Below are 21,837 nucleotides of genomic sequence, written 5' to 3'. Positions count from 1 at the left end.
GTGCAGCGTTCAGGCCGTGCGTTCCCGGCAGCTTGCGTTGCGAGTGTGATGCGAGTTCATCGCATCACACTCGCAAGTGGGGAACGGGCCTTACATTTCCATTTATGCTCCCCTCCTTGGGACTCAGCCTCTTTTGGCCTTCAGGACGCGGTCCCATTTTTCAAATCTGCCCTGTTTCACTATAAGTGGTTATAGCTTTGGAACAATATAAGATATCCAGGGGAATTTGAGATTGTTTTTTCGTGACACATTGTACTTCAAATTAGTTTAAAAATTTGGATGATATCTGTTGTGGCAAAAATTTTGAAAAATTCTTTATTTTCAAAGTTCTAAATTCTCTACTTTTGCTGCAGATAGTCATTGCACCCACATGAAATCATAACTTGCAGGGTTTCTTAAGGTTACACATATTTTACTAGAATGTTATGAGGCTCAGAATTTGGGTGCCATTTTTCAAATTTTTGGGAAAATCACCAAAACTAATATTTAGATGGACCTGCTCAACTTTTAATTGGCTGTGAGAGGCCTAAATAATAGCTAGAATTGTTGCATTATGGAAACTACACCCCTCAACGTATGAAAACCCACTTTTAAGAAGTTTGTTAACCCTTTAGGTGTTTTATGGGGGTTAAAACAAAATGGAGGTGCAGTCTACAAATTGTAATATTTTTTGACAATACATTCATTTTGGGTGGAAAATTAAACATTTGTAATGGATTAAATGAAAAAAAGCTCCCCAAAGTGTGATACCCAATCTCTCCTGAGTACACTGATACCCGATATGTGGTGGTAACCTGCTGTATGGGCGCACGGCCGGGCATAGAAGGGAAGGAGGCGCCATGCAGATCAGATTTGCTATGTCACATTGTACAGGCTATAATATTTTTTGATTTTTTATTGTGGACCTATAGGGGCACATGAGATGCACTTTTCTGGTACATAATTTTGGGGCATCTATAGCTAATTGGTGAGATTTTATTAACTCTTTGTTGGTGGAGGAAATGAAAATCATACATTTTTAGGAACATTTTCTTGTGGGTTTTTCTTTTGGCCGTTTACCATACCGTAAAAATAGTATATTATTTTTATTCTATGGGTCACCACGATTATGAAAATACCTAATTTATATAGTTTTCAAAAATGTTTTCCCATTTTTACTCAATAGAAAGTAATTTGGTGAAAATGTTAATTTTAGCATCACTGACTTTCATATGCTTACAAATCTGGTTAAGGGCTTATTTTTTTGCGAGAAGGATTGTTCTGTCTTATTTTAGAGTGTAACTTTTTTAAATCATTTTTTAGAGCATTTTTTAAAGGGTATTAATTAAAAATTATCTTTTTTTCGGAGCGTTTTTTGAGGTTGTTTTTTACAGGGTTCATTTTGCAGGTCCAATAACAATTCTGTTTTATTATGCATATTGTCAAGGACATATTGATACCAAATGTGTGGGGGTTTTGTGTATTTTATTCAATTTTACGGAATAAAAACTAATTTGGAGAAAATTTGGTTCATTTTAGCATCACCATCTTTTTCGGCTGACAAATCTGGTTAGGGGCTTATTTTTTGCAAGAAGACTTGTTCTTTTTAGTGGTCTCATTTTAGAGTGCGTAACTTTTTTTTAATCACTTTTTAGAGCATTTTTTTTAAAGGTATGAATTAAAAATTATCTTTTTTCGAAACATTTTTTGTGGGGTTTTTTTTTCCTGGCATTTACCGTGCAGGTCCAGTAACGATTCTGTTTTATTATACAGATTGTTACAGATATGGCAATACCAAATATGTGTCTTTTTTGTGTGTTTGCGTTTTTATAGTTTATTAAGTGTTTTTATGGGAAAGTGACATTTCAGGGACTTATATTTTAATGTATTTATTCTTTTATTTATTCTAATGTGTTAACTTTACTGTTTTTCACTTTTTTTTACTTATACAAACTTGAACCAGCGATGCTCTGATCGCTGGTTCAAGTCCAATACACTGCTCTACAATACTTTTTCATTGTAGAGCAGTGTAAACTGTCTGAGCATGCAGAGCACGCGCAGACAGCTTACAGTCAGACCCGGAAGGGGTGTGACTGCTGAGGACATCGGGCAGCCCCGGAGCATTAGGCAGACTTCGGGGCTGCCCAGAAGAGGATCGGATCCCCCGGTAAGTGGCACAGGAGTTCCGATCCTTAGCAGAAACACCCTTACATGGTGCGGTCATGCTTGACCGTGGCGTGTAAGGGGTTAACACCCGCGATCGGAGCCGGTTCCATAACCTTTTTATTTTTTTGTGTAGAGAGCTTTAAGAGGGCTTATTTTGAGCTTTCACTGTTCACTCCAAATAACATCTGTACTTTACTCTCTTGGTTGGTACGTTCACCTAATATAGGTTTAATATATATGCAGTCCCCGGGTTACATACAAGATAGGTTCTGTAGGTTTGTTCTTAAGTTGAGTTTGTATGTAAGTCGTAAGCCGTATACTTTATAATTGTAACCCCAGTCAAATTTTTTTTGGTCTCTGTGACAATTGGATTTTAAAAATGTTGAGTTGTCATAAGAACCAGGATTAACTATAAAGCCTAATTACAGGCACCATTGCTAACTGTTAAAGATGTTTATTGTAGCCTAGGATTAAAGTACAGTAAATTACCAAAATCCAGAGGTCCGTTTGTAACTAGGGGTCGTATGTAAGTCAGGTGTTCTTAAGTAGGGGACCACCTGTAATAGACTTTAAGAAATTAAAACCCTTCTTCTTCAAAAAAAAAAAAAAATCTTCATTTTGTTGCTAATAACTGTTTCATACTTTAGCATCATATGGAGCTGTGTAAGTTTGTCATTTTTTTTGCGGGATGTTATGATGTTTTCATTATTACAATTTTTTGCAACTTTGTGCCAAGAGCAACAGTTTTATATTTTGGAACACAGTGATACCTAACATGTTTATTTTTTTTTATATCAGTTTAGGGGAGGGGGTTATTTTAACTTTATCAGCCGTCCATAACAACCCGTAGAATAAAAAATAAATAATTGTTGAACCCACATGATGAACGCCGTTAAAAAAAACCTTGTTAAAAACCTGTCAAAAATTATGATTTTTACCTATTCATCCCACAAAAAATGCAATAAAAAGTGCTGAAAAAAACATATGTACTCCAGAATTATACTGTTGCAAAGTCCAACATGTCCCGCAAAAAACAAGCCATCAGCCAATTTTGTAGCCAAAAAAGTAAAAACGTTATGCCACTTGGAAGACGGCGATGCACAAATGATAGATTTTGCCCCACATTAGGGTTTTATTTGGCAAATTGAGTAAAACATAAGAAAAAATATTCATGTCTGGTATCCCTCTAATCGGATCGACCCATAGAATAAAGATAACATGATTATTAGGCTATACAGTAAACAACAAAAAAAAAAGGTAAAAAATCTAGTACAGAATTGATGCTTTTCTACTCCTGCCCTCAAAAAAAAAAAGTTAATAAATTTTCAACAATAGGGGACACTAACCCCAAAATGGTAACACTGGAAAACGCATATCATCCCGCAAAAAGAAATGGCGTCACATGGCCCTAATAACAAAAAGGCTAAAATTTTATAGCCTACAAAAGGGGCCAATGAGGAAACAAAAAATTCTGGCAGCCTCAGGGCCCTCCTTCCCTTCTGCGCCTCGCTGTGCGCCCTTAAAAAAGTAATGGACACATGGGGGGGGGGGGGGGGGGCTCTGTACTCAGGAAATTATAGAACAAATTGTAAGATGGGTTTTCTCTTTGTATCTTTTGGAAATGTGTCAATTTTAGGGCTAAATAAACATAAATTTGACCATTCTAAATTTCACCTCCATTTTGTTTAAATTACTTTGATGATCTTAAGGGGTTAACAATCTTCCTAAAAGCTGTTTCTAAAAGTTAGAGGGGTGCAGATTTGAAACTGGGTTGATTATATAGGGTTTTTTAATAATAAATATTTAAAATTTCATTCAAAACAGTAATTCTACCCCAAAATAGTCATTTCTGAAAATACGGAAAATACATATTCTATTTGTAAGCTGCGAGACATCAAAATAAATTATCCAGACATTTCAAAAATTATGAAAATGTAAAGTTGACATATGGGAAATGTTATTCAGCAACTTATTTAGTGGTCAATGAATCTGCCTGAAAGTGTGATTATTTTGAATTTCAAAAATGGAAAATTTTTCAAAAAATTCATCATTTTTTTCTTTTTTTTTGTGAATAAACTCAAAACTAATCAACCAAAATTTACCACTAAAATGAAGTACAATATGTGAGAAAAAAAAAACAATCTCAGAACCGTTTTGATAAGTAACAGTGTTCAAAAGTTCTAACCATATAAAGCGATGCATGTCAGGATACAAAAATGGGCCTGAGCTTTAAGCTATAAACTCGTTATGTCCTTAAGGGGTTAAAGTTAAAACCCATGCACAGTCTAAATCTGACAGATCCCCCCCCCCCAAATTTGTGTGGTATGGAAGCCAGCACAGCTGCCCCAAAAACTGATCACTTGCGACACACTCCCAGCACAAATACCTGTCCAAACCATGCAATCCCCCATGCAACAGTCCGACAAAAGTGCGATCTGCGACCCTTAGTAAATGAGCCCTAGAATTTTTCTCCGTCTTTTGCTCCTTACTTCATTCTCCCCATAGTATAATTCTCCCCTTAGTGTACCTATCTCCCCATCACATTGTCTCTCCCCAGCTCCTTGTTTCATCGTGGCCTCCTGCTTCTCCTTGAATTGTGTCACCCCAGATGTGTAATACAATGTATACTGGGCAGGCAAAGGCAAAAAGAATGCCTCTATCTGTGAGTACATGTCTATGTATACACTCAGCATACAGGAGCTTTCCTGGTGTATACACCGAGAAGGAACAAAAAAAACCAGACATGAATGTAGCCTTACTAGAGCAGCCAGAATGTAATTAGGAATGACTGTACTACCTACTCTAAGACATTATGTTATTGGATGGCGGTGGGGGGTACAGATCTGGTAATGTCATTTAAAAGATCACATGTACAGATGTGGATTTAGGTATTCTTTGCACTTCACATAGCTATTGAATTGGTTTCTCCCTCCATATATTTAACTGACAGGAGCCAATGTATTTTATAGAAGTATCTGCAATGGATTAATAGATTCAGGACTTTTAAATAAGTATCAAACCCTTTTTCTATTTGTGCCAGTCTGTGTAAGTCTTTATAAAGCAGAAAGTACATGGATTGGACTGCAACGGAACAAGGCAATGTTATGAATGGTGTAAAGTTATTATTCCTTCAGATTGTAAGGGGCAAATGGAAGAAGGATTTCAAGGTCAAGGAAGGTGAACAATATCATGAATCCTGTGTTATACCAACAATAAAGCATCCTGAGACCATTCAAGTGTGAGGTTGCTTTCCATCCAAGGTGGTGAGCTTTTTGTGTAAAGTATTGTTCTGATATAGAGACTTGTAATACTACAACAAGGGGGCCCACCCATCATAACTTGTATGGCAGTTTTCTGTTGTACAAGACATGAAAATGTTGTGCACCAGGCATTTACCTTTTTATCCCCTTACACTACCTCTATGCCAAGGGGAGGAGGATGCCAAGGCCTGGTGCAGGTCGTAGCACAATTCAGACAGGACCTCTTTTTGTATTTAACTTTATGTGTGTGGTGGTGGTGGTGGTGGGCTAAAGAGCTGCTGGTATCTGTACAGGCGGTCCCCTACTTAAGGACACCCGACTTACAGACAACCCACAGTTACAGACAGACCCCTCTGACCTCTGGTGAAGCTCTCAGGATGCTTTACTATAGTCCCAGATTGCAATGATAAGCTGTAAGGTGTCTGTAATGAAGCTTTATTGATAATCCTTGGTCCCATTACAGCAAACATTTTTTAAACTCCAATTGTCACTGGGGCCAAAATGTATTTTGTCTGGATCTACAATTATAAAATATACAGTTTCGACTTACATACAAATTCAACTTAAGAACAAACCTCCGGACCCTATCTTGTATGTAACCCGGGGACTGCCTGTATTCCATATTCTGGTATTGTGATAACTCTAGTGGTGAGCATGGTGGTGCTTGATAATGCCTTGATTGAATGGGCGAAACGTCGCACACTTTTTTGGTGGAATAAACTTCTTTCTTCAGAGTTACCGGAGTGCTGCTTCTCAATCGTATTCTTATATGCATTGGGGTTGATGCCAGACCTCTTAAGAAGACCTGCACCCGATTTTTGATATATGCACGGTGCCGCTCAGAAATACAAATTGTCTGGACTAGTGGTGAGCATAGTTTAATGATATGTCTGTGCCGTTCGGAGAGGACTTGACATTTACAGAGGTCCCAGATACGTAAAGAGACCTGGATGTCAGTGTCTGCATGGACTTTTATTAACATTATTGCAATTAAGCTTTGCAATGTACTCCTGGGAGACAACATTTCAAAACACCGTGTAAAAATTGCTCATGCATGAAGATACTGGTCAGCCATTGTTGTATGGTTCCATATATACATCCAGAGGTAATATCTTTGGAAGATTGTGCATCAAATAACTGCTGAATAGTAGTCTCTACTTCCAGGGCCCTCATCCTTTCTGAAACACTGGCTTTTCATTATGATTTTGTAGTAGTGTTCCGACTTGTGGTCCTATGATCAGCTCCCACTGCCTCAGAAACATTAGAAAATCCTTGTTCACTGCAGAGATAACAGAACAAATTGAATTGTGAAACCAATATTTCTCTTTCATTTATGACACATTACCAAAAGTGCATTGAATACCACTACAGCACTAAATACCTTTATATAAACCAATGAATGTCATGGTCATCACTATAGATACAAATTGAAGTGGGATTCAATCGCTATATAAATAATGCAATTTTGTAGATATATTGAAGTTTTCTCCAGTAGCATTTTATCATCTTAGATGGTGCAGTTTGATACAGTGTAGAACTAGCCTAGAGTATATTAAAATATTAATTACCATTGTAGCAACACAAGAGTTGCCAGCAATCTACCTTCTGGATTTCTGGTAACTGTTGTTCCAGAATGGTAAGCAATATTTTGTTGTTGTTTCATCACAGCAACATTTCCTTTCAGCTGTTCTATAAGCAGAGATACATTACCATCTTTGGTCCAGTGGCAGGTGTTACAGCCAAATTTTCTGTGTAGCCCTAGGCCAGTGATGGCGAACCTTTTAGAGGCCGAGTGCCCAAACTACAACAAAGATCCGCTTATTTATCGCAAAGTGCCAACACAGAAATTTAATTTGTGATTTATACTCCCTTCTCTGTCACAGTTTTCATTGATACCAGCACTCTGAGGACACCAATAAAGCAGAAAATAGTCCCAGGTAGAGCTGTCACTTTAAAATACCTCTGCACAGCAAGTCCTGGGCTGTCTGGGACTGCAGGAAGATACCTGGAGTCATCTCTGGTGATGGCCTGGGTACCCACAGAAAGGGCTCTGAGTGCCACCTCTGGCACCAGTGCCATAGGTTAGCCATCGCTGCCCTAGGCTAATACTCTGTAACACCGGCAGTATTAGCATATAGTAGGACTGTATGAGATGTAAAGTGTCTAAAATTTCATTAAACCGACTTTCTCAGATTGCTGCAGCCCAAAATTATAAAACAAAAGCACATCAATAGGTGTAATTAAACAATTCTACCATGTTGAGCAGACCTTTGTAACAGACTGTTTGTGTTATTAACAGACTGTCAGTTCACCTCTGTGTAGGTAAACATACTCTTTCCAGCTCTGGAAAACAAACAAATCAAAGATGTCCAGATTTGAAGTCATAAGGAATCAAGAGTATATTAGAAATGGACAGTTAACACCTTGGTTATGTCATCAATGTCTTTTAAACCAGTTCTTGATTGTCAATTAGCGATGCAAAATTCAGACTAAGTCTAAAGCAAACCAAGTATAAAGAGAATCTATCACCTGCCCACTAACCACATACAGTACCTTTTCGATATCTTTATACATGATCCACTGGTGCCTCTACCCATGGGATTAGAACCACTATTCTTCTAAAAAGACTTTTATCGATGTCCTATGTTTCGGGCAGCTGCAGTAAACGGTTAAGCTAGCCCCCCCCCCCCCCTCACTGATGATGCTAACGGAGCCCACCTCATGAATAAGAGAGGTATGTGATTTACTAAAGAGAATTCCTAAGGGTGAGGTTGATTTCTCTTTATATAGCCAGTCACTCCAACCCCCTCCTTCCTGAGGGAGTCGTTAATGATGTAGCAGCGTCGTGTCAAACACAACCACTGTCTGTCTCTCTCTCAACCTCCCAGCAAGGGAAAGTAAAATGAGTGGCATATGTCTGTGGTTGATTACTAGCAGGCGGGTTCCAAGTACTAGTTCCATACAGACAGCATGGTGGTAGTAGTGAGACCTGCAAGTCACGAACAGGGAGCCAGGGCAGGGAACAATAAATATCTGGGACTCAAGTCAGATGGGTTGCATACAGGTTTACTAACTGATGTTTTAACAGTGGAGCCATGGAGAGAAACAACTTAGGGATAAGAGCAAGGCTTTCAGCCATATTTTTTTTATGAAGTAATTATTGTGGGTGGTTAGTTTAAATGTCAGGTTCCCTTTAAAATTAGTTTATCAAGTTCAGGAAAAAAAAAAATGTATATGGGGAGGAAATTGAGTGAAATAATAAAAATCGTATAAGATAAATTCCCGGCCACTCCAGTGCTCTGAATTCATTAACAATGGCATGCCCAAAAAAACGCAGAGGACAGAGACTAATCATCAGAGCTTCACCAAAATAACTAAACCTGTCCAGAACAATGGATTTGTGATGTCTTTCTCATAACATTCTTTTAAACACTTTTCAGAAATACCATTAAATGCTTTGCTTATAAATAATAGCAACCCGTTTTTTTTTAGTTTTGATAATGATTACACAGTAATATACTATAACTCTAAAATATGATAAGGAAAATAAGGATGCTTTGTTATAATGCAACCATATGTGTGTCTACTGTAATAGAGCTGTAATACCTCAAACTATCAGGAAAAAAAGCAGCAGTGTTATTTTTTAAATCCTGTACAACCTCTTTTAAGGGTTAACAAATTTAAAAATGCACAAACAGAAAGAAATCCCGGTCCTTACATTAATAGGTTTTCTAGTTCCCGAGCCACTTTTCCTATAACTGGCGGTCCTTGATACGTAAGTGCTGTGTAAAGCTGGATAAGTGAGGCACCTGCACGGATCTTCAGAAGAGCGTCTAATCCACAGCTGACTCCCCCCACGCCAATTATTGTTATTTTGCCTGAGGATGTAATAAATAAATAGTTAAATAAACTCCTGGGGGTAGCGGCCAATACCAATATTAATACCAACTCACACAAGGCTCTCACCTGAGGTCAAGGCGTACATTTCTTTAATAGTCTCTGTAGATATGTCTCGGAGTGGAGCTCCACTCAATCCACCTGTCTCTACGCTTGAAGGTTCCTTTAATGTTGAAGGTCGGCTAATTGTGGTGTTGCTGACTATCAAACCATCAATGCCGAGCTGCAGATATGTAAAATAGAAATGACTGTTACATCAGAGGGGTATATAGTGGTCTGCTCTTGAACTATTCCACATTTTCCACAATACAGCTTCAAAGTTAAATGTATTTATCAATATTTTGTCAAGTTATTGTGATCTGTAAAGAAAATAATATGTTCTTTGGCAAATTTGTACAATATAGTAAATATTTATTCAGCAACTCCCCTTTCCTCCAAGTCAGTACTTTCTTTTATTTGCAGCACCACTTTTGGCTACAATGACGGCTATGTGTCTGTTGGAAATCTAAAGCCTGGAATATTTGCCGTTCTTCTGCAGCCTCTACCAGGTTTTCCTCCAGGACTATCCCTTATTTAGCGCCATCCATCTTCCCATCAACTCTCACCAGATTCCCAGTCCCTGCTAAAGCAAAGCATCACCGCAGCATAATGGGGGAGAGTATTAATGTATCAGTGTTTAGACCAGTGTAAAGTAGAACTAAGCCATTGTCTGCTGCGCCAGATTAATCCCCGTGTCTGATGCTGGATGATTAATCTGGTGCAGTATGCGACTGGTTAATCCTACTCTGCACCTTCTATTAGTTGGTCTAGTTTGCTGCGGCAAATTATGACATTTTCTGGCACACAGGCCATTTCCTGTGAGGTCACGCTCCACTTTTTTCCACAGAGAATACGCCCTTTTTTTCAATAAATGTGGCGCACAGCATTTGAGGTGCAAATTACTCCAGAATACTGCCATAGATACATTCTCCCAATGTTACTAGTGGACAGAATCTCCCATCTTCTGCAGAGTGAGTCTAGGCCTCTTGGCCGTTTCTGTAATTGGTGATCTCCTTGTCTGTGGTGCAGTTTAGGTGGACAGCCATGTCTTGGAAGGTAACACGTTGTGTCATACTCCTACCAGTTACAGATGATGGATTGAACATTGCCTTATGAGAGTTTGTAATATTTAAAACAAAAAACAAATCATGTAACGCACTTTGCCACAACTTTATCCCGGAGCTGTCCAGTGTGCAGTTTTTTCACTAATGTTCTCTAACAACTCTGAAGCCTTCACTAACCAGCTGTAGTTATACTGAAAATAAAATACATAGAGAAAGACTTTATTTATACTAACTAGGTGACTTCTAAAAGACCAAAGTCCAAACAAACGCTCATACCTTGCTTGCATCTGAAGAGCACATGCTTCCAATTAGAGCAGGGTGCACAAGCAGCTTGATGTTTTATGGAAGTGCCGCAGCTCTTGCAACATTTTTTCTATGTATTCTACAGTAAAAGAAATTGGACACACTAGGGGACATTTGTTGGGGCTTGTATACCAGTTTTCTTATTATTTTCCCTAGGATTTGGATGGGCGTTAAGCAGCTGTGGCAAGTGGTGTTGCTCCTGGATTTTATAAAAATCACTTAAGGATCTACTGGACCGAAGCTACAATTACTGAACCAAAGTGACATGAAGAGTTCAGTTCTGTCATTTTAAGTTCGGTCTGGTCAATCCCGCAAGCGCACAGAGGATTTTTGATGGAAAACTTCTAAAAAGTACAAAATGTAATTTACACAGTACCTGCATCACTACGCTCGCTATGTCTTCTTTATCACTCAAAGACAAATCAGGTGCTATCTTCACAAGTAGTGCCGGCCTGTGTTCCATGGGCAGCATGTTCCGTGCATTTACTACCTAGAGGGAAACATGATATCCCATATGAGAATTAATACAGAAAACTAATTTTATGTTAATGGTTGACCTTGATGGGCATATGTCTTCTTTAAAGGGGTTCATGCATGGTACACATTGTGGCACTCCAATGCATCTTTGTACTAACAACAGATACCTAATTACATGTCATTGCATAAATGATCACTTCCAAGGAAACGACCAGTGTCGGAAGTCCCACATAATGTTGCACATGCGCAGTGATCTCAGCACCTTTCCGGATAGCTGCCGCGTCTTCTAGTACTTTTGCTAGCTGTGAAAGCGCCCACATCGATTGCGTGTGGGCGCTGTTTCACTCTTCTCACAGGAGGTACCACACATGCGTGAACAGGCTTTGCGCTCCCATGGTCCTGGGATGTGACAGGAACTGAGATGCTGTGCAGTGTGCATTGTGGACGAGCACTCTCGGCAAGACAGAGAAAAGGTATGCTGGGATTTGTAGTTAACTAACATAGCGCGGGAGCCATCTTGGATATAAGTAACCACAAGAAAGAGTTAGTAAAAGAAATATATTTTTAAAACACATTGGATTCTATAAGCCTGGGAGTTTCAGACATGCACAAAAGAGTTTAGGTTACTATAGATATCAGTTGAAAAAATTAAGGCACAGTGACAATAGTACCCCTATAAATGGTGTTATGTAACTATATATATTTATACATATATGTGGTGGTAAAAACTATACTAATGACAAAACACACTGTCTAGGAGTTAGTAAATCTACAATTTATCCATACCTTGGCCAACAGATGGTGCAGTTGCTCTCTGCCTTGAAGTGCCCTCAGGCCTGGAGTATTTGGGCTTGACACATTGATAACAAGGTAATCAGCCAGGGGTCCGAGCTCACGCACTCCTCTTGTGTAATCAGCTGCTGCATCCTCTGATGTCTTGTTCTTTCCCAGGTTTACACCCAATGGCATTCCCTCTGAGAAAGAAAGACAAGAAAGTGTCTACACTGACCAGATTTTCATTCCAATTCTACCAAGATTAAATCAGAACACTAACTTCCAAAAATTGTCACATTAACACGTTGCTTTTAGTAAATGTGTTATATTCTTATATTATATCCATTTATATAATTAGCCATTCTTAGAATCCTATCCTGCCCTCAGAAAAGGACAGGTGTTCCTCTATAGGTCACGGTCATGGAGATGGCACAGCTTAAACCTAGTGATTGGGTCTAGAAGTCTAAGAATGTCAATACACATCATTTTGAAGGAGAATTAAGGTGACTCCGGTAAAAGACTTAATGTATTGTTAAATGGTTTGTCCAAGGACATAAAACCAATGGCTTTCTGTCATTTACGGCCATCAATATCAGTTACACGGGGTCCCACTTTTGGCTCCTCACCAATCATCTCTCTGAACGGCCTGCAACTTCTTCAGTACATGTACTTGCATGTCACAAATCTGGGACACAGCCATTTTATACCTTAAAGGGGTATTCCGGGAATATGAACGTCCGATACAAAAAACCCACAATGCTATAAATAAATGAATGTAACCAAATTCAATGTCATTAGTCAAAAAATGGAGCTTAAGTGGTTTGATTTTATGATTCACAAAATTTTATGGCCTCTCTAAAGTATGAGGAGTTATCACCAAGATGGCCGCCACAGGAAACTACAAGTCCCATTATCCTTTAGTTCTCAGTAACTCCTCCTCCTACCTCTTATGCTCTGCTCCCAGTGATGATCTAACAGATTTTTTTGCTCTGTTACCATAGTAATGATATGTAACTGCCATCACCAAAACAATGGCCATACTGGATGCACTGCAACCAACTGACTACAGCCAAACATAGTGATCACATGACCTGCCTATGTGGACATGTGACCAGAGGCCATCTTCTGTCCTGTGTCTTCTCCATGCTGAGAAAATCAACGGATTGATTAAAGTAGCAGTAGCATTTAAAAAAAAAAAAAAATTCAAAATCACCGCGTTTTCAGGCAGATAGATTTAGCACCTAAATAAGTTGCTGAATAACATTTCCCATATGTCTACATTACATTTTTGAAATGTCTGGATAATTTATTTTGATGTCACGCGGCTTACAAATCGAATAGCGGTTTTCCGTATTTTCATAATTGACTATTTTGGGGATAAATACTGTTTTGAAGGAAATTTTAAATATTTTGCATTAAAACAACCTACATAATCAACCCATTTTCAAATCTGCACCCCTCAAACTATCAGAAACAGCTTTTAGGAAGATTGTTAACCCCTTAAGATCTTCATAGCAATTGAAATGGAGGTGAAATTTAAAATGGTCAGATTGCCATTACGGTTATGACGGTTATACGTTCATTTAGCCCTAAAATTTACAGATTTCCGAAAGATAAAACCCATCTTACAATTTGTTATATAATTTCTCCCAAGTACAAAGACCCCCCGCATGTGTCCGTTACTTGTTTTATGGGCGTACAGCGAGGTGCAGAAGGGAAGGAGGGCCCTGCAGCTTCCAGGATTTTACTTTCCCCATTGGCCCCTTTTGTAGACTATAACATTTTAGTTTTTTCGTTATTGGGGCCATGTGATGGCATTTTGTTTGAAGGATAAGATGCTTTTTCCAGGGTTAACATTTTTGGGTTGGTATCCCCTATTTTTGAAAATTGATGAACTTTTAAACTTTTATTTTGAGGTCAGGAGTAGAAAAGCATCAATTCTGAACTGGATTTTTTACTTTTTTTCCCCCCATATAGCCTAGTAATTATGTTATCTTTATTCTATGGTTCAATACGATTACGGGGATACCAGACTTGAATATTTTTTCTTATGTTTTACCAAATTTGCCAAATAAAAGCCTAATGTGGGGAAAAAAATCAATAATTTTTGCATTGCCGTCTTCCAAGTGGCAAAACATTTTTACTTTATTGGCTACAGAGCTGGATGATGGCTTGTTTTTTGCGGGACATGTTGGACTTTGCAACAGTATCATTCTGGAGTACATATTTTTTTGATCATTTTTTTATTGCATTTTTGTTGGTTTAACTAGGTAAAAATCATAATTTTATAAATATTTACTTTTATTCTTTTATTGTTACGAACATGATATATGTTGGGTTTGTGTTATGATTTAGACTTTTTTGTGCATTATATGTCTATTTATATGTTTTGGGGTTTATGGGCATTTTTATTGATTTATTAATTTATTTTTTATTGAATAACATTTTCCTTTTACTTTTTTTTTTTATTACTTCCACCATGGGACATGAACAAGCAATCATCTGATCGTGGGGGAAAGACCCCCAAAAGCAAGTTAAATGCCGCGGTCGCGATGACCGCAGCATTTAACAGGTTAAACACCTGCGATCGGATCCCACTCAGACTGCGGGTGTTACCCGATGTCAGTGGTAGATTACCGAGCCGGTATCGGCTATGCACAGTACTAGTACAGCGCTGAACACTAATCGCGGGAACTCTCGCAGTACTAATACGGCGCTGAGCGCTATGGGGTTTATACTTTCACTTTACACACCTCTTCAAATTGTTTGTATGCCAGGAGTCAGACCACCGTGAATCTGATATGGAAGGCCTAACCTAATTATAGGTCTCTAAAGCTATATTGCTAGAAAAATAATGGATGTTAAAATTGTTGTCAGTTATCAATTTTTTTTTTATATGAAAAAATTATCCAGGATGCAAGATCTCCTAACCAGATGTAAGTGTCTTCTGCTTCTCCACCCTCTTAAGAAGTCGCTGCCGTACAACTTCTATACCGTGACTGTTAAATCCATATCTGTAGTGAAATCAAGTAAAAATGCATTTCAGAAACAGCTTACACAACTGCTTTCCATGATTGTCATGACATTATTATAGCATACACTATAAATATATATCTAGTCTCCACCAGTTTAAAACCTGACAAATATATGCAACTAATATTGTGTTTACTTTTTGTCATTGGTAACATTTAGCATAATATTTTAGCTCCCTCTAGTGGAGACTACTGGCAGAGAGAAAAACCTCAATTAAACACTGCATGATAAACCAGGGACACATTCTCATAGATTCAGGTACAGTAACTGTGGTAATCTAATTATATTAGTTTTCTTCTAAAATCAACTTTTGAAATTATGCTAATGACCCAGAAGGCTCCTCCATGCTGTAGCTTCACAAGATGTTACTGTGTTTAAGGAGCACTCCCACTGTTTGCTGAAAATTCCCCTGCTGTTGTGAGATTACATCAAGCAGAGGGAGGGGGGAGTGTAACAGCCTGTAAACCTACAGCAACGAGAAACTCTGGTAACACCCATGGAACCCTTGTGGCCGATTAACATTACTATAAAAGCTGATTTTAGAAGAAAGGAGGTCATGGATAACAATTATAAGATTTCCAGAGTCACGGTGCCTGGATCTTTGAGTAAGTGTCCCTGGTTTAAAAATTCTAGACATAAACATTATGGTAAAAAGTATTCCAGGATCTAAATATAGGTCACCTATCTATAAGATTCAGGATTGGCATTGGGTGTATACCATTAGCTGATAAGAAGTGCATTCAGACGCAATCTACGGTCTATTTACTGCTTGCCATATAGAGGCTACAATTAGCATTATAGCTTAGCTTAGAATGGGATGTAACGGGACAAATGGACATGAAACCAATGGAATGTGACACAGAAGAGGACAGCAATGTCAGAACTCCCTATCAATCCTAAGGATAGGTGGTCAATATTTAAATTTCAGAAAATCCCTTTAACATTTGTAATGTGCAATTTCGGTATTCAAGCAATGAAGTTCAGACTGAAAAAAAAAAAAAATCACCTATTGATAATAGCTATGTCTTGAGGAAGACGAAACACTCGGGGCTTTGGGTTTCCATCCTGTGGGTTTGGGGTGACACTTCCAATTTCTACAAAACCAAAGCCCATTTTGAAGAGTCCATCTACAGCTTCTGCATGCTTATCAAACCCAGCAGCCAAGCCCACTGGGTTGCGGAACTTGTGACCTAGTACTGTAGTCTCCTAGGAGCAAGAAAGGATCGGTTAGATTAATTGGGGCTTTATTTTGCAGTAGTACTTGGCACGTGTACACCTGCCAAAAGTACCAATGCCGGTTTTAATAACCACAGTATCACTGAGCTTGATCCGCTAGCAAACTTGCCTGACCTTATTCCCATAGAGAATCTATAGGTTATCACACAACCTGGGCTTCCATAACAACTCTACAGCACCATCAGCTGACCCCCTCCATGCCACACCACATTGATGCATACATGCAAAAGGATCAAGTATTGAGTGCATTTACTATACATGCTTATCATTTGCCCAATATTTCTGTGTTTGAAAAAAATATTACAGTTGGTCTCATATAATATTCTAATTTTATGAGATAATGACTTTTGGGGATTTCCTTGGCTGTAAGCCGGAATCATTAACACTTGAAAAAGTTCACTATGTTTGTAGTGACCCTTTATAATACATAAAGTTCACTTTTTCAACAGAATTAATTAAAAAAATTAACTTTTTGCTGATATTCTAATTTATTGAGAATCACTTATACTTATTACCAGACATTTATTTTTGTCAATGATTGATGTGTTTTAGATCTGCTTGAGAGCCTACATTGGACATTTCCTATATTTTTCAGTGCATGCTCACCACACAGTGAACGGGCGCCATTGGTGTCATTGGTAACCGTTATCCGGCTGATAACTGTGCGGACGGATATTGGTCCCCGTATATGGGACTATGAGGCCATAGTCTGAGATATACTGGAAATTTGCCTGTTCTGTCATGAGTATATATGGTTAAAACGTAACCTTTATTGCTAAAAAGTAAAATCATAAGACAACAAATAAACTGTGATACTGAAGTGTCCCACCACAATAACTTCTAAAATGTGTTTTCTTTTGGAGCAGTGATAGCCTGATGCAATTAGGGTGCTATAGGCTGAAATGCACGGACTAGATGGGATGCCTAACAACTGAGTGTACATGATCACACACACAATCCCTAGATGTTCACATACAGCTTTCCCTCGTATCACAGTCCTCAGCTAGCTCTCCCTCTCTAATCTTATAGACCGGACAAGTTTCTATCTCTAGAATTCATCAGGGAAAAGAATGCCACTCCCAGGGAGTCTTATGATTTTACTTTTTATCAATAAAGGTTACGTATTACCCATACATAATCCTGACAGAACTGAGCAGTGAACAGGTCATCGTGAAACAGTGAATTAAATCTGCCTAATGTATAGGGATCCGGAGGTGTCTTCATACCAGATGCTGTGAGTTCTGCCATACACATTGCGGAATCAGACCAAGAGCTGCAAACTTGATAGATAAAGTGTGCGCCACTTCCGGTGATACCACTTTCTGCAATGCTGGCATTAAACATTCTGCATAAAATTGTTCATCCCCCTTTACAGTTAGATAGGAGGCAAAAAGAAAACCTCCACCTCCTAGAACGATGAGAGCATCCTTTAAACGGCGCTGAAAGAGAAGTGAAAAGATCATTAGTTTGCAGTACACTGCATTGTTTGATGCACTTAATATACTTCCCATATCTCTCACAAGCGGGATGGGGTGGAATAACTCCCGTCCGTGACCCGCCATTACGTTATGGGTCGTGAAAGGGTTAAAGGGAATCTACCAAAATCAAGCCTCAAAAAACAGAACAACTTACTCATAGATCCAGGCACCATGACTGAAATAATCTTCTTGCGGTGTTTCCAGCGCCCCTCAAGTTCATTACCATAATTTTAAAAGTCGATTTTAGAAGGAAGGGGACCATGGATAACAAATATGAGAAGATTACCACAGTCACAGTGCCTGGATCTATGAGTAAGTGTCCCTGGTTAATCATGCTGGATTTTGATGGTAGGTTTTCTTCAAAGGAAATTTGATTTGATTTCATGCATTATGAACCAAAGAGATTAAACAAGATATGTTTCTGCATCAGTGTAGCTACAGCATTTTCAATGTATGTTTGCTTCATAATCCATCAAAATAACTGGTAGATTTTCTTTAAGTTTAACTTTTTGAAACTTGGTAAATCTGTAAAATTGGTCTTGGCATCTCTAGCCACTAATGATCATCAGATAATTCTTGTAGTTATCTATGTCTGATAGAAATGTAGCTAGCACTGAATGCCTGGTGCATTGGTCCCCCCCCCCCCCCCCAAAAAAAAAAACGTCTCCCCAACCCCACTGCCCACAATTTTCAGATTGAGCAATATAAAAACTTTACATTTCATTACAGAAAACCTTTATTTAGGTGATGCAAGAAGACGAGACTATACTACATTTCTCAGCATGCCCTATCACCCAGAACTGCGAGGTATGATGAAAGCTAAGGTCTTTCAGGGCAGCAACTCCATCGTCTAACGTATAAACGCAACGTAGCAGCACATGTTCCGACAGTGCCGACAAGTTACCTTCACATGGGCTCCCAACATCTTCACTTCCGGGGGACATGTGCTGTCACGTGATCGGATATGCCCCCGGCGTCGCCATGACTGATGAGGGCAAGGTTAAGTTATAAGAACAATGTCATCTTGTAATGAGAACAGTGCAGAGTTTTCCTCTAAAGGAAGAGTCTGTCTTTATATATTGGTAAAGAAATCACAAGAGACGTTTTCATTTACTAAGAGGAAAGTGTTTGTCATGACGAATTTATTTGAGCATCTGTGGAAAAACATAACATTTCGACTGCCAGCTTCTGGTATACAGCAATTTAAAAACTACAAGGGTCTGTTCATTTGATACCATTTGGCAGTATTCGCACATTGCGTTTAGAAAAGCAGAAAAATGTATGTGGGCAGGGCTCGACCCTATTTACCATAGTATTAGCACCACATAAGGCTGGCTGTTTACCGATCGCATGTGTTTCAATGGAAACGCACATGATCAAGCTCAGCCCCTTCCAATTACATTCGCACTGCGTTTCTAAACGCAATACATGGATGCAGCCTTTAAACTGAATCTAAACTGCATCGCCATATATGAAAGGGAGCCATTGCCGGCTACTAGAGAGAGAGTACAGCTATCCGATTCCATATCTATGCCTTCTGTTTTATATTCACAGCAGTGGTGTGCGAGCCGGTGTCAGCCTCCAGCAATCAAAGAGACATCAATTATAATTCCTGGAAAGCCCCCTTAAAGGGAACCTACCACCACAAATCTACCTATAAAGGTAGATCGGGTGGTAGGTGGATCAATGGGATGTGAGGATAGCCCTTTTAAGGGCTAATCCTCACGTCCCCACACTTTTTTGTTAACTTTTATTAAACTTGTATGCAAATTTACTTATGCGGCTACTGGGGCGTGGAGTAGCCGCATCTGAGGTTACACGAGGCGGCCACTCCACACCCCGGTAGCCTCTTTTCCCCTCCTAGTCACCATCTTCGGCGCGGAGCTACGCCCTCGTCCGGCGATCCTGCCGTCTGCGCATGCGCAGAAGAGCAGGCCCGCGCCTGCGCGGTCACTGCTCCGAAACAGGCGCGGGCCTGCTCTTCTGCGCATGAGCAGACGGCAGGATCGCCGGACGAGGCCGCATAAGTAAATTTGCATGCAAGTTTAATAAAAGTTAACAAAAAAGTGTGGGGACGTGAGGATTAGCCCTTAAAAGGGCTATCCTCACGTCCCATTGATCCACCTACCACCCGATCTACCTTTTATAGGTAGATTTGTGGTGGTAGGTTCCCTTTAATAGCTGTTAATTGTAAAAATCAGGCAGAAGCATCTGAATTCACCCCCACACTGACACATGACCTCAGTTACCGCATCCTCAGGACCAGTTCCCATTGCGGTCTAGCTTGGGCAGCACGGTGGCTTAATGGTTAGTACTACAGCCTTGCAGTAGTGGGGACCTGGGTTCAACACTGCAAAGAGTTTGTAGGTTCTCTCTGTGTTTGCATGGGTTTCCTCCGGTTTCCTCCCACACTCCAAAACATACTGGTAGATTGATTAGATTGTGAGCCCCATTGGGTAATCTGTGTGTGCTATATAAACAAACAATTAATATTAGTATTCAATTTAGCTCTTTCTGTTTAAAAACGGACAAATAAAGGATCTTTATTTTTCCCATTCAATTCAATTAGCATGCTATGTGTCCCGGGAGCTGCTTTACCTCTCCACGTTCCTGCTCCACTACCCACAACCTCCTAGGGCGCGCGCGCCGGCGCTCGTAGATTTAAAGGGCCAGCGCACCGCTGATTGGTGCTGGCCATTTCCAGGAATTTAATAAAAGCGGTCTCTCCCAACATTCCCTGATAGATCTTTGTGCTGTTTGCCTCAGAAAAAGTGTGTTTAGTTTCCTAGTCCTGAGTCCTGACTTTGACTCCGTGCTGCCTGTCCTGAACTCCTGCTTTGTCCCTGATGTTGATCCTGTGCTGCCTATCTCAACCTTTTGCTGCCTGTCAAATCCATCCCGCTTTGCGGTGGGCTCTGGTGAAAACCAGGTGCCACTTAGATTCCGCTCCAAGGTGTCGGCTTATGCCATCGCTTATGGTGGTACAGAGGATCCACTACCTCAGATTCTGACATTATGGTGTCCATTAGTTAACAGTTTTGCATCTTTGGTTAGACCATCCATCTTTAGTAGCGTTTAGTAAGAATAAAAATAACTGATGGCTATAACGTAATAAAAAAAGAGAAACTAACTGACAGTAATGGACAGCAAGGTATCCTTTTTTTTAACAGATTAAAGGTATTCTTTGAAAAAAAAAGTAATTTGCTATTAATGTATCTGATAACTGAAACTGCAACAACGGAAGCCAAAATGCTGATAGGAACCGGCCCTATATAGATCAAATGAAAATAGCCTTCATTGGGGGGGCATTTATCAAACTTTTTTTGTTTGCAAAGTTCATAGCAACTGAGTTTTTCACTGTTGCACCTGATTTATTTTAAAGGGAACCTATCACCACGATTCTACCTATAAAGGTACAACGGGTGGTAGGTGGATGTATGGGACGTGAGGATAGTCCTTTTTAGAGCTAATCCTCAACCCCGCTATCTTTTTAAAATCTTTAATACCCTAATATGTAAATTTTCTCAAGCGGCTACTGGGGCGTAGAGTAGCCGGACATGCTCGTAGCTGCGGGCCGGCCGTTCTGTGGCTTCTCAGTCGAGGGCGCGCAGCTACTAGGAGCTGCGTGTTGAAGATGTCAGGGTAGGAGGAGAAAAGAGGCTACTGGGGCTGGGAGTAGCCGCGATGTGTAGCCTCATGTCCGGCTACTCCACGCCCCAGTAGCCGCTTGAGAAAATTTACATATTAGGATATTAAAGATTTTAAAAAGATAGCGGGGACTTGAGGATTAGCTCTAAAAAGGGCTATGCTCACGTCCCATACATCCACCTACCACCCATTCTAACTTTATAGGTAGAATCGTGGTGGTAGGTTCCCTTTAAGAATCCAAATGTGGATGTCACAAAAAGTCGCAAAAAAAAAAAATCAAACAAAACTAGACACATCTAGTTTCCAGATAAATGCCTCCTTGTCTCCCTGTTTTCTGGGAAGGCCTTTGCATGGATGAATTACCTCTGGGAACAAAAGGATCTGGGCAGGGTCAGACTGGGGGACCTAGGGCCACCAGTAAAAATGTTTCTCGGGTCCCACTGACTACTACATGGAAATATTACTTGTACATTCGTAGGCCGC

General features: G+C 39.6%; 1 protein-coding gene across 3 annotated transcripts; it reads right to left on the bottom strand.

Annotated features, from left to right (window-relative positions):
* Positions 1-6,267: 6,267 nt before the first annotated feature.
* On the bottom strand, positions 6,268-18,727 carry DHODH (dihydroorotate dehydrogenase (quinone)). 3 transcript variants are annotated; one of them, XM_072117323.1, is made up of 9 exons: positions 18,611-18,727; positions 17,455-17,667; positions 15,999-16,198; positions 14,891-14,973; positions 11,972-12,159; positions 11,085-11,198; positions 9,372-9,525; positions 9,124-9,283; positions 6,268-6,684 (listed from the first exon to the last, which is right to left on the bottom strand). In XM_072117323.1, exons 1-9 carry the CDS (start codon positions 18,629-18,631, stop codon positions 6,603-6,605), a joined length of 1,215 nt encoding a protein of 404 aa, XP_071973424.1. In that variant the 5' UTR covers positions 18,632-18,727; the 3' UTR covers positions 6,268-6,602. The 3 variants fall into 3 exon arrangements, with proteins under 3 accessions (XP_071973424.1, XP_071973425.1, XP_071973426.1); XM_072117324.1 differs by lacking the exon at positions 18,611-18,727 and adding an exon at positions 18,479-18,505; XM_072117325.1 differs by lacking the exon at positions 18,611-18,727 and adding an exon at positions 18,424-18,443.
* Between the last annotated feature and the right edge of the window lie 3,110 nt (positions 18,728-21,837).

The sequence above is a fragment of the Engystomops pustulosus genome, chromosome 7 (genome assembly GCF_040894005.1).
Source record: "Engystomops pustulosus chromosome 7, aEngPut4.maternal, whole genome shotgun sequence".
NCBI classification, from domain to species: domain Eukaryota; kingdom Metazoa; phylum Chordata; class Amphibia; order Anura; family Leptodactylidae; genus Engystomops; species Engystomops pustulosus.
The sequence above is the reverse complement of the archived record's forward strand: the minus strand, read 5'-3'. Positions and strand labels throughout refer to the sequence as shown.

Coding starts and splice junctions, on each gene's coding strand:
- DHODH (XM_072117323.1), bottom strand. CDS start 18,631: ATGTTGGGAGCCCATGTGAAG. Junction 9,526..11,084: donor TAGCGAGCGTAGTGATGCAG/GTACTGTGTAAA, acceptor ACATATCTGCAG/CTCGGCATTGATGGTTTGAT. Junction 6,685..9,123: donor GAACTAGAAAACCTATTAAT/GTAAGGACCGGG, acceptor TTATCTCTGCAG/TGAACAAGGATTTTCTAATG.